Raw genomic sequence first — 13,411 nt, forward strand, 5'->3', positions numbered from 1 at the left:
TCCCAATCAGGGAGGTAGTGTATGCAGTCCGTTCGTGCTGTCCATTCATTGTCATATATCTGTTGCCAGAATACTATTGGGTCTATTTGGCCTCTTGTACTGTAGATTGTAGTTTCTTGTGTGCGGTATAATCCTGTCTTCCACCAGTTAAGGCAGGTTTAGTTTGTAGTGATCGGTCCAAGGTGTTGCTGACCATTTGATGTCTGTTACTAGTATGTTGTGGTCTGTGGACAATTTGTGTGAGAAGAGGTCCAATGTATGCCCTTTAATGTGGGTAGTTTGCATGTATGGCCATTTGAGATCCCATGAGTGGAAGAATTCCTTACATTCTTGTGCATTGGTAGAGTTTGGGTCTTCTAGGTGAAGGTTTACGTCACCTAGTATTAGTATGTTGGAGTTGGTTACACAAGTGTTTGAGATAAAGTCCATGAAGTTAGACTGGCTTTCGTTCCAATTACCAGGTGGTCTGTAGAACAGGACGCAGTTCAGGTGATCAAGCAGGGATTTATTGTGGATTCTTATTCAAGCTATTTCAAGTTGGGTTGTTATAGACTCGGCAGTGGTTTCGGCGGTGAAGTGGGAACGGTAAATTAATGCTATGCCTCCGCCTTCCTTTTCCTTTCTGGTCCAGTGAGTGATTTTGTATCCTGGAGGGCATAGATCAAGGATTATGGGGTCCTTTTGGTCGTGGATCCAGGTTTCATTGATGAAAGTTAGATCGAAGTTTTATGACATGATCCAATCTGTTATTGTTGATGTCCTGTTAACTACGGATCTGGCATTAATGTAGCCAACTTGAATATTTTGGTATGGTGCTTCTATATTTGGTGATATGTGGATTTTTGTTAGTTGTTGTTCCTTAGTTATTGTGTGTTTGTTCTGGCTTTTCATTCCGTTTTGTTGATGTTGTCTACATGTAGGTATTTTTCCTTTGTTTTGGTGATTGGTAGCTTGGTGAGGTGTGGAGTGTCTGATCAGTCTTTGGTGATTCTGTAGTATGGGTATGATATTGTTATATGCGAATGGGATGGATAGTGTTAGGTGAATCAGTGATAGGGAGTATATTACTAGGAGTACTTGGGCTGTATTCATTTTGTTGTCAGTTAGGAGGTATGAAGATTACTCACAGTCAGATGATCGGGAGTGATGTCCTAGGTGAGGTGCCTTTCATATAGATGTACAGTGGTGGAAATAAGTATTTGATCCCTTGCTGATTTTGTAAGTTTGCCCACTGACAAAGACATGAGCAGCCCATAATTGAAGGGTAGGTTATTGGTAACAGTGAGAGATAGCACATCACAAATTAAATCCGGAAAATCACATTGTGGAAAGTATATGAATTTATTTGCATTCTGCAGAGGGAAATAAGTATTTGATCCCCCACCAACCAGTAAGAGATCTGGCCCCTACAGACCAGGTAGATGCTCCAAATCAACTCGTTACCTGCATGACAGACAGCTGTCGGCAATGGTCACCTGTATGAAAGACACCTGTCCACAGACTCAGTGAATCAGTCAGACTCTAACCTCTACAAAATGGCCAAGAGCAAGGAGCTGTCTAAGGATGTCAGGGACAAGATCATATACCTGCACAAGGCTGGAATGGGCTACAAAACCATCAGTAAGACGCTGGGCGAGAAGGAGACAACTGTTGGTGCCATAGTAAGAAAATGGAAGAAGTACAAAATGACTGTCAATCGACAAAGATCTGGGGCTCCACGCAAAATCTCACCTCGTGGGGTATCCTTGATCATGAGGAAGGTTAGAAATCAGCCTACAACTACAAGGGGGAACTTGTCAATGATCTCAAGGCAGCTGGGACCACTGTCACCACGAAAACCATTGGTAACACATTACGACATAACGGATTGCAATCCTGCAGTGCCCGCAAGGTCCCCCTGCTCCGGAAGGCACATGTGACGGCCCGTCTGAAGTTTGCCAGTGAACACCTGGATGATGCCGAGAGTGATTGGGAGAAGGTGCTGTGGTCAGATGAGACAAAAATTGAGCTCTTTGGCATGAACTCAACTCGCCGTGTTTGGAGGAAGAGAAATGCTGCCTATGACCCAAAGAACACCGTCCCCACTGTCAAGCATGGAGGTGGAAATGTTATGTTTTGGGGGTGTTTCTCTGCTAAGGGCACAGGACTACTTCACCGCATCAATGGGAGAATGGATGGGGCCATGTACCGTACAATTCTGAGTGACAACCTCCTTCCCTCCGCCAGGGCCTTAAAAATGGGTCGTGGCTGGGTCTTCCAGCACGACAATGACCCAAAACATACAGCCAAGGCAACAAAGGAGTGGCTCAGGAAGAAGCACATTAGGGTCATGGAGTGGCCTAGCCAGTCACCAGACCTTAATCCCATTGAAAACTTATGGAGGGAGCTGAAGCTGCGAGTTGCCAAGCGACAGCCCAGAACTCTTAATGATTTAGAGATGATCTGCAAAGAGGAGTGGACCAAAATTCCTCCTGACATGTGTGCAAACCTCATCATCAACTACAGAAGACGTCTGACCGCTGTGCTTGCCAACAAGGGTTTTGCCACCAAGTATTAGGTCTTGTTTGCCAGAGGGATTAAATACTTATTTCCCTCTGCAGAATGCAAATAAATTCATATACTTTCCACAATGTGATTTTCCGGATTTAATTTGTGATGTGCTATCTCTCACTGTTACCAATAACCTACCCTTCAATTATGGGCTGCTCATGTCTTTGTCAGTGGGCAAACTTACAAAATCAGCAAGGGATCAAATACTTATTTCCACCACTGTAGCACCAGTTAGAAGTATGGAGTATTGTCTCAGGGCACAGAGGCTCCGTAGTTCTGGGAACTGTGGTAGTGGTTGGAGGTAGGAAGCTGAGGAGAGACAGCTGTGTTGCACAGGAGGGTAGGTGGTCAAACAGTTGGAAGGCGCTTGGGGTTGTGCAAGAAACAATCATCGCATTCTCACAAAATGTCCAAAATAGTAGTGGTGCCACTCCAAACAGCTTGGTATGCCACATGGTGCCGTCAGCTGGGCCCGGGCCGTGTCTTGCCTCACTCTTTCTCCCCCAGTCATCCGCTGCACGGCTGCACAGGTCGGCTTCTCCACTCGGCACAATTCTTCGGGCTCGGAACTCCCATGGGCAATCAAGGAGCAGGCGGTGATCAACAGTGATCAAAACCAGCAGATAGATTGAGAAAGATGGGGATAGAATAGAGACCTTTGGATCTGGCCAGGAACAGGTCATTGGAGACATTAGCAAGCGCTGTTTGGGCTGAATGAGAGGGTGAAAGACAGATTGAAGTGGATCAAGAACAGCTTGAGATGAAAAAAAGTCAAGACAACAGCGGTGAACAGCATAGCATGTTCAAGTATCTTGGATAGGAAAGGGAGGGAGATGGGGCGATAGTCGGAAGGACAGGTAGGGTCCAATGAAGGTTTTTTTTGAGGAGTGGTGTGACTACAGCATGTTTGAAGGAATCAGGAAAGTCGCAGTGGAAAGTGAAAGATTAAAGATATGACTGATAAAAGGATGACAGTAAGAGAGATAGTGCTAAGTAGATGGGTGGGAATAGATTCAGAGGAGCAGGTAGTTAGTTTTGAGGAGGAAAGAAAATGTGCAATTTCCTCTTCAGTGATTTCAAAAAAGGAAGAAAAAAAGGAGGCAGTGGTTGAAGGGAGGGTTGAGAGAATTGACTAAGGGAAGGAGAGGTACAGTCATATTAATCTTGTGAACCTTATCATGAAAGTACTCAGCCAGAGCCTGGGGAGAAAGTGAAGTTGGAGGTGAAGGCACTTTGAGGAGAGAGTTCAGTGTGACAAAGACACGTTGAGGGTTTGAGCCAAGAGAATTTAATCAACTGAATGTAGCAATCCTGTTTGGCAAGTGAAAGAGCAGACTGGAAGGAGATCAGCAAAAATTTGAAATGTATGAAATCAACACGGGCACAGGATTTTAGCCAACGGTGTTCAGCAGAGCAGGCACAGGAACGTAGGCAGCAGATTCTAAAGGTCAGCCAAGGCTGGGGTTTGGTACGCCTTACAGAACAGGGAATGGGAGGAGTGAATCCAGAGGAGGAAGAGACAGCCTTATTGAAAGACTTGGGTAACAGTAGTTGAGATGAGATTTGAAACACTGGAGGACAGAGTAGAAGGGTCAATAGCCTGAAGATTCCTAAATCTATTGGTTGAGAGTGGACGGAACTGGGGCAGAGAGTGTTTAAGTGTGAAAGTTATCAGATGAGGGGAACAGCTGAGGCGCAGTGAGTGAGCAGTTGGAGAAGAAGATAAGATCAAGACAGTGGCCATTCTGGTGAGTGGGTGTAGAAGCTGAGAAGCATAATAGTCAGAGGGATCATTAGCAAGAATGTTAAAATCCCCAAGAATGAGGGAAGGAGATGAAGGTTCAAGAAAGAAGGAAAGCCAGGCATCAAAGTCAGTGGGAAAGGAAGAAAGGGACTTATCGGGGGGGGGGGGTTGTCGATAAATGACTGCTACTCAGAGAGGCAGAGGAGTGAATAGACGGATGGAATGGACTTTGAAGGAAGAAAAGCAGTGAGACTGAGGTGGAAGAAGAGGTTGAAATCTACAGGAGGGTGAAAGTAGTAACCCGACACCACCTCTGCGGCCAACCGGGTGAGGAGTATGGGAGAAAAGGTAACCTTAATGACACAGGGCTGCGGCTGAAGCAGAGTCTTCAGGGGAAAGAAAGCAGATGGACAGCACAAGAGATGAAGAGGTGGAGGATGTAGGAAAGTATGTTGCAGACAGAGTGGGCATTCCACAGAGCCCATGAGAAAGAGGGCATTCCATAGAGCACATGAGAAAGGCAGGGAAGAAGGGAGGAGGAGAGGGACAAAAATTAGATTGGATAACAGCTGATGTGGAGGACCAGGATTAGGATTGATATCCCCAGCGGAGAGCAGCAGAAGGAGCAAGAGAGTACAGAGAAGAGTAGGAGAAGCATGATGAGAGCAACAAAGGTGAGATGTACTTGGATAGAATGGAGATGGTTGACTGGAAGGAAGGAAATATTGAAGATTGAGAGCCGAGAAGAAGGGAGAAGACAAAAGAGATGGTGCGACAATGAAAGCAGAAGATGGGCAATGTGTTCCTGCAATATACAGTGGTTTCAGATGGAAAAAGAGATTGGGAAGGGACAGTACCATGAAGAGAAAGCGTACTGGAGCTATAAAAAGTAACTGGGAGAAAATACAAAGTATTTAGAGAAAATGCTTCCGCGTGCAGCACCTGGAACGAAGGCCCTGGGAGGATCGAGGTGGACCTGGGAGTCGCCCCGGAGAAGGTTGTGAGGATAGGCAGATGGGCTGCAAGTCCTCCACAGCACTTGGAAGGCAGCTGGTGGGAGGCTCTGGACACCTCTACCACGCACCTCCCAGCCAAGAAAAGGCTTACCAGGGGTCATGCTGAAGTCAGCATTCCTCTCCCTGAGGGTCACCTGATCATAGTCAAAAGGCACCTGGAAGCCCTGGCCACCTGGAGCGAAGGCCCTGGGAGGATCGGGGTGGACCTGGGAGTCACCCTGGAGAAGGATATGAGGATATGCAGATGGGATGCCTCCACAGCCCCTGGAAGGCAGCTGGTGGGAGCACTGGGCACCTGGATCAAAGGCCCTGAGCGGATCGGAGTGGGCCTGGGAGTCACCCCAGAGAAGGCTGTGAGGATATGCAGATGGGCTGCAAGTCCTCCACAGCACCTGGAAGGCAGCTGGTAGGAGTGCTGGGCACCTGGAGCAAAGGTCCTGAGCAGATCGGAGTGAACCTGGGAGTCACCCCAGAGAAGGCTGTGAGGGTACGCAGATGGGCTGCAAGTCCTCCACAGCACAAAGGTACTAAGGGAGTAGGGATACTTAAAGTAATATAAAGAACCTTAAGATTATTTGTCATATTTTATGCTTTTATTGTGATAGTTTCTCACTGAACTGCAAATAAATTGTTCGAGCGAATCACTTGCTGATGAAAACATCCTGTGGTGATGTATTTCCCTTTTATCCTCAGGTCCTCCTTAATAGGCTCTACTTCTCCCAGAAATGGAGCCTCATGCATACAAATGCAGAAAACCAAACAAATTTTCTTGCGAGAAGGTTCTACTGCTGGGGGTAGTATCTTCAAACTGCTCTGCAGAAAGACCAAGGAGGCCCCATGTGAAATGAGTGTCACAGCTTCTAGAAACTTGCAAAGCTAGGTGGTTTTATCAAATGGGCTCATTTTTGAGGATTTGTCATCTTGCTTGACCCTAGAAAAACGTCAACAGATAAAACATTTTTTTTTGTCTGTTGTCAGCAATAGAGGACAGTCAAGGCTTACACATCTTTCTGAAAATCAGGTAGTGTTGCAACAGTAATTCCCTAAGTAATAGAAGTCCACAACTGATATGCAACATAAGAAAAGTGCATCTTTGCCAGCAACGTTTGACTTCTGATGCAGGAACAGATAACATTCTGAGAAATTCTAGCCAACCTCTATGGAGTACACAGTTCCATTTTCTCTTTCTTAAATATTTAGGATATTGTTCATAAATAGTTCTAAATGTCTGAGTGAATAATTTGAAGGACGCTTTATACAAAACAGGCTGTCAATGAAGCTGTCTCTTAGCTAAGGACCCCGTTTATTAAGCCACACTAGCGTTTTTAGCATGTGCTAAATGCTAGAGACACCCGTAGGAATATATGGTTGTCTCTAGCATTTAGTGTGTGCTAAAACTGCTAGCGCACCTTTGTAAACAGGGCCTTAGATTTCTAAAGCTCAGAAACATCACATATGAAAACCAGAAACAAGAACAGTCCTTGAAGTCATTTGCTGTACCTGAATTTGCAGTAGGAACCAAGGTAGATTTTCTCCAGTGTTTCTCCAGTGTTTGCAGAAAGACGTAGAAGCCAGTTATGACCTGTAACAACTATGAGGGATGGTTTGTAGTCCGATGGTTTTAGCAATATTTCCCCCTTAATACAAACAAGAAAAACTACTTGTAAATATTCCAAACAAAGTTGTTTTTTTTTTTTAACTAACAGTTAAGGACAGTTTAACAAGCCCACCAAAAGGGAAGCGAAGTATTTTTGGATTTAGCTCTTGTCTTTTTCAGTAGTAGCTCAAGGCGAATTACATTCAAGTGAGGTAGGGACAAAAATAAAAAAGTAATGTCATTGCATTTAAATATTATTGTATTTTTCTTCAGTATTCCCGAAATAGCTCATCTAAGCACTTTTCTACAATTCATGATGAGAAATCAATTTCAGAGAACCTATATTTTACATTTTTATACACCAACGGGGCAATTCTATCAGCTGATGCCTAGAGGTACGTGCTATTTAGGCACCACTGATTGACTGTAAGAAGGGCATACATGTGGGTGGACCATGCGCGTGTCTCCAGTTTATAGAATACTATATAGTACTTATGTCATTTAGCATACTTAGATGTACCAGCTTAAGCACGCCATTGACATAGCATAAGAGGGCAAGCCTAAACACAGGCCCGCCAATGGAGACATACACTAGTTTTCTATAATGAAGTCTTAGCACCAATATGTCATTATAGAATTGGTGCCAAAAATGTTATGGTATTGGGGCACTTAAACTGGGTGTCAACTTATAGAATTGCCCCATAAGTATTTAATACTTCCAGGACTTTTTGACTGCAGTCTCTCTAAATTGAGATACTTCCCTTTTTAAATATTTTCTTCCATTTTGTTCCAAGGATCAGTCCAGTGGGTTTTGCCCATCTATAATGTAGCTGGGTTGCCCATCCAGGACCCAGCCAGGCTCGACCCTGCTTAGCTGCCTCTTCCTCCACACGACTGTTGCCTTCACTCCACAGCAATCTGGCTCCTCTGAGCCTTGGCTCCAGGCCCTGTGAACTCCCAGGACTTCCTCCTCCCTCCGTTCCTTTCACAGAGGCACATTCCAAGCCCAATGTTTATAAGTAAGAGCTTTTATTTTCTTGCTTCAAATCAACAAAACACCCTTCACTCCAGGTTGTTTAAGCTAGCAGCCCAGAGCACAATTCAGGTTCAACACAGTCAAATTCAGGTTCAAAAACAGTCCATATAACTTCAAACTCAGGTTCAAAAACAGTCCATATAACTTCACTTCACTTTAGCTCAGATTACTTCACTTAGGGAACAGTACCTTATCAGAGGGAAAAACCAAATAGCTTGGTAGGTTGCAGCCCAGACCTTTTTAGTATGAAACAGTTTACACAGTCTTTCTTGCACCTTCTTACAGCACGGTTACACAGCTTTATTCCCACCTGGTTCAGGCTGGGGTTTCAATTGTGCCCAGCTCTCTTTCTCTCCCACAGGCTGCACCTGTTTCCTCTTTAGTAGAGATTTCCCCCAGTGCCTCAGCCTCTCTCCTCCGGTCTTCCACCAGTCCCTCCAAGGTACAGCTAGCCACCCTCTTACAGCAGCTTTTTGGGTTTGAGCCAGGGCTCCAAGCTCCATCTGTTCCTCCCCTAGTCCTTCAGTAATCTCCATTTTATCCTCCTCTTCAACTTCCCCCGCCCCCAATCTCTCCAGCTGGCCCTCATCACCTTCCTCAGAGACCATTTCCCAATCTTCTATCTCCTCCCCTAACTCTTGCACAGCCGGGTGGGGAAGAGAAGGATTCTGGGTCTGGTAGTTCCTCCCCTTCTTCCTTAACCCAGCCAACCTCTCTGTCTCCAGTAGCCCAGCTTTCTGAATGTGGGTGTTGTGCACATGAAATCTGCCCCGTTGGGATTCCCTGGCTCCCTGTACCCCCTTTCTTCGTGCCTTCCCGGATCCCCTTTCACCTGCACTCTCACAATAAGCAAGTGAAGATAGAGTACAACAGAACACTGTGTTATAGGTTACTATGCAGCTGCTTCCAGTTAGTATTCCTGTGTCTCCAGCAGGTGGCGTGAGTTCGGGCAGCAGCGATCCCCCGATCTAGCGGTTCCCGAAACTATAGTGAGTGCCCTGGCAATGTGTAGGAACCCTCTCCCCCAGTCTCGCTAAGTAGACACCGACAGCAATAAAGGAGACAGAAGCCATGGGGCCTTCCCTCTTGCCTGTGCTGCTACATGCTCTGCCGATCCTGGTCCCACCCCTCAAAAACAGGAAGTGACTTCATAATGGGGGCGGGATCAGTACCGGCAGAACCTATAGCAGCACAGGGAAGAGGGAAAACCCCGTAGTTTCTGCCTCCTTTATTGCTGTCGGCGTCTACTTAGCGAGACTGGGGGAGAGGGTTCCTTCACATTGCCAGGGCACTCGGGGATCACTGCTGCCCAACCTCACGCCAAAGACCCTCCTCATGAATACGTGAGGGGACAGGGCTTTGGCATGTGAGCTGGAGAATGGGGCCCAATGTGTGTGTCACATGCCACATGAGTGTGACTTGGTATGCCTGCAACTTTAGTATCAATCTCAGGTTTCACCTGTTGAAACAGACTGTAATGTCCATCTTCATCTTGTTTCATCTTATTGCTTATACAAAGGAATGAAATTGATGAAGGTGTTTCATGTTTTGAGGTTATAAAACATCTATACATTCAGTTCATTTAGAGGCACCACTTCTCCCTTTAAAATCTATACCAGCACCCAAGTGGTTTAAACAGGGTTGAACGATGAACCCACAGAATAACTGGAGCTCTCCTCTGGTAATTTATTTACCACTTAGAACAGGTTTTCATAGTACAAGTGACATGTATAAGGTATCGCTACACCATTCTGACCAGCCCAGAGTTAGCAGCAAACAGCAGGACTAATATAAAATAAATTTACATAAGAATAGCCATACTGAGTCAGACCAATGGTCCATCTATAGTTGCTCTTTGCCGTCCCCCAGAAGCTGTCACCCTAAGCATCTGCCTACTTTATCTCTCTGATCTCAACTTGGAAAGACTAATGAGCCATTTGTGACTGTCTCTGGGAAAAGGTGACTAAAGTAGTGGATCCAAACTGTTGAGAATGGCTGATTTTTCATGTCATGAGTCCATAAGCAGTCTGAAAAGAGTACATGTTTATTCTTCTGTAACTTTTTTAACTTTTCGCATACAAGGATGGGATTTGGACTGTTATATTACAAATTGTTTGCTCTAACATAGTGGTTCCCATATCTGGTCCTGGAGGCACCCCAGCCAGTCAGGCTTTCAGGATATGCACAATGAATATTCATGACAGAGATTTGCATGCACTGTTAACAAATTAAAATCAATTAAACATTTGGAATTCACTACCTACATTTTTATGTTATTGTCAACATTATTTACCTTTTAGGAAGTTTTTAAAAGCATTCCTTTTATATATATATAACTTACTTAAAATTGTATTAACTTACTGTTTCTTTTTTCATTTTACTAGTCATTGGTATTTTTTCTCCTTCTTTTTTGCTTGCTCCTTGCAATTTTTATTTTGTTATTTGTAATTCCCTGATTTGGCTTCCCCTTCCCCCCTCATCTCCAAGGCGTTCCCAGCCAACTCTAGGTCTATATTTTTGATCTTCGTTCCAACCTTAGACTTTATTCTTGCTTACAAACGCGCTCACATCCATGAGGGCTACTACATGTCCATTTGACCCTTTCCCCTCCTCATGGCTGAAAATCAGTAATCTGGACCAAAATTCTGTCTTTGGTTAATAACAATCTCTCTTCTGGCCAGATTCCTACCCTCTACAAAACTGTGCTGGTTTGTTCAATCTTGAAAAAGCCTTCATTAGATCCACAAGTCCCTGTCAACTACAAACCAGTATCTAATTTATGTTTGCTTTCAAAAAATTTTGGAAAAAAAAAACCTGCCTTCCACCAACTATCTTCTTTTGGTGAAAAGTCTCTGGCCCTTCATCCTAAACAGTCTGGCTTCAGGTCCCACTTTAACACCGAGATGGTTCTGACAGCTCTTCTAAGTGAGGTGCATTTACACCTGGATAAACAACATCTTACCTGTGTCACTCGATCTTTCTACTGCCTTTGACCTGGTGGATCACTCCCTTCTGCTCTCCCGCCTTTCTCCACGTGGTATAAAGGAAACCCTTGATTTGGTACTTTTCTTTTAAGCTCGTTCATACAAGGTTGCTACTTTGTCATCTACATCCACACTTCGTCCCCTAGTCTGCGGTGTGCCCCAGGGTTCAGTCCTCTCCCTCTCTCCTTTTTAATCTATTTCTTAGCCCTCTAGCAACAGTCATACAATCAGCGGGTGTCTCCTGTTATATCTACGCCGATGACATCCTATTACCACATCCCACCAATCCTATTTCTCCTGTTACTAGTCCACTGCAAGACTGTCTTGACTTGGTCTCTAAATGGCTGTTTGATCATAAACTCGTTCTACATAAACAAAAGACGGTGGCATGCTGGCTTACTGGTAAGTTACCCTGACCAAATATACCATTGACCCTTTTTGGAACCATTGTGCAACCTACATATTCCTACCGGTAGCTTGATGTCATTCTTGATTCTCAGCTTTCCTTTGTCTCCCCCCTAGACATACGTGTGTAAGGCTGACTTTTCTGTTCTCTGCCAGCTATGATCAGTCAGGAGGTATTTTGATCAAGCTATTTTTCACTTGCTTATTCTCTACTTACTGACCACTAGGCTGGACTACTGTAACAATCTACTGTAACAATTTAGGTTGTACCGCTATTGTCTAAAGAAACTGCAGTCCCTTCAAAATACAGCTATTAGACTTTTCTGCCATGCCTGATGCTATGATCATGTTTCTCCTCTGCTCCGTAAATAACACTGGCTGCCAACTGAACAACGGATCATACTTAAAAACCTGACACTCACTTTTAAGGCGTTCCAAATAGGTTCACCCCCCCACCCCCCCCCCCCCCCCCCCCCCGTCTGTCTTCACTGACGATTCCTTATTCACCAGCTCATTCCCTCCATTCTATCAACGACCACCATTCAGTGCTACCAGGCCAAAAACAAGCTCAGCTGGAAGCTACATAGCATTGTGCTTTTTACGTTGCTGCCCTCGCCTTGTGGAACTCTTCCATTATCTATTCAATCTGCATCATCTTTGAAAAATTTCAAAATCATGTTGAAAACCTGTTTTTTCTTTCAGCGTTTGACTCAACTTAGGTTGGCACTACTCTGCTCATTTGTTGAATCCCTTTATTTTTCTCTTGTCCCTTTTCCCCCTGTTCCTATGCTGTTGGCTTTTTCTTCTGCTGGAATTGATCTTGTGCGTTTGATTACTCTTTCCTGTCAGTATTTGTATCTCCAAGCTCCACTGTTAATTTTATACATTATCAATGCATTTTTTTCTAGTGAAAAAGGTGCTGGTACTCAAATGCCAGGCCACCCTTCATGGGTGGGGTGATCATTGAGGGACCCACCCCACAATAGCCAGGCCCCCTGCAACCAGTCACAGAATCTATGACAAGGCAGAATTGGTGTGTAGAACCTGAGCTCTTTCATTAAAACTTGGGGTCCATGGGTCTATTTTAGCAGACAATGGAAAAGGTGCCGGTACTCAGTACCCCCAAGTACTCCCTCAAAAAAAGCCCTGTATATTATAAACTGCTTTGATCTGCGAGTTAGCAAAGGCAGTATAGTAAACTCAAATAAATATTTTTGCCAGCGGATGCACCATTTCAATATCACATTTTCAATTGAGAGGGACAGGCAAGTTCTGCAGGACTTCAGAGGACCTGACTGTCCCTAGCGATTGAAAACACAATATCCCCCCCCTCCACTGGCAGCAATATAGTTTGAGGATTCCTGCACAGCTTAGAGAAAACATTGCTAAGGCACACACCATAAAAATACTAAGTAGTACATCGAAAACAGGAATAGTTGGAGGATTCCTGCACAGCTTAGAGAAAACAATGCTAAGGGACACACCATAAAAATACTAAGTAGCACATCAAAAACAAGAAACAATATATTTTTTTCAATAAATGTACAATTAAGCTCTGGAATTTGTAAATATGATAAACATGGAGGAGCATAATCGAACGAAAACGTCTATCTCCATGGGCGTTTATCTCCGAGAACGGGTCCGTGAAGGGGCAGACCGAACTGTATTTTTGAAAAAATAGACGTCCATGTTTTATTCGACAATTTGTGAGCTGGGTGTTTTTGTTTTTCAGCGATAATGGAAAATGAAAGCGCCCAGCTCAAAAACGAATAAATCCAAGGCATTTGTTGTGGGAGGGGCCAGGAATCGTAGTGCACTGGTCCCCCTCACATGCCAGGACACCAACCGGGCACCCTAGGGGGCACTTTTACAAAAACAAAGAAAAAGGTAAAAGAGCTCCCAGGTGCATAGCACCCTTCCCTTGTGTGTTGAGCCCCCCAAATCCCCCTCAAAACCCACTGCCCACAAGTCTACACCATTACTATAGCCCTAAGGGGTGAAGGGGGGCACCCACATGTGGGTACAGTGGGTTTGGGGGGGTTGGACGACTAAGCATTAAGCAGCACAATTGTAACAGGT

At 44.7% G+C, this 13,411-nt stretch overlaps 1 protein-coding gene across 3 annotated transcripts in view; it reads right to left on the reverse strand.

Moving 5' to 3' along the window:
* The window catches only part of DCAF17 (DDB1 and CUL4 associated factor 17), a 163,710-nt gene that overhangs the window by 98,529 nt on the left and 51,770 nt on the right, over positions 1 to 13,411 (reverse strand). For all 3 annotated transcript variants that reach the window (XM_030210498.1, XM_030210496.1, XM_030210497.1), the window contains exon 5: positions 6,811 to 6,947. In XM_030210498.1, coding sequence (XP_030066358.1) covers positions 6,811 to 6,947 — 137 coding nt within the window. The remainder of the gene's footprint in view (positions 1 to 6,810; positions 6,948 to 13,411) is intronic.

This window comes from Microcaecilia unicolor, chromosome 7 (genome assembly GCF_901765095.1).
Source record: "Microcaecilia unicolor chromosome 7, aMicUni1.1, whole genome shotgun sequence".
Taxonomy (NCBI): Eukaryota; Metazoa; Chordata; class Amphibia; order Gymnophiona; family Siphonopidae; genus Microcaecilia; species Microcaecilia unicolor.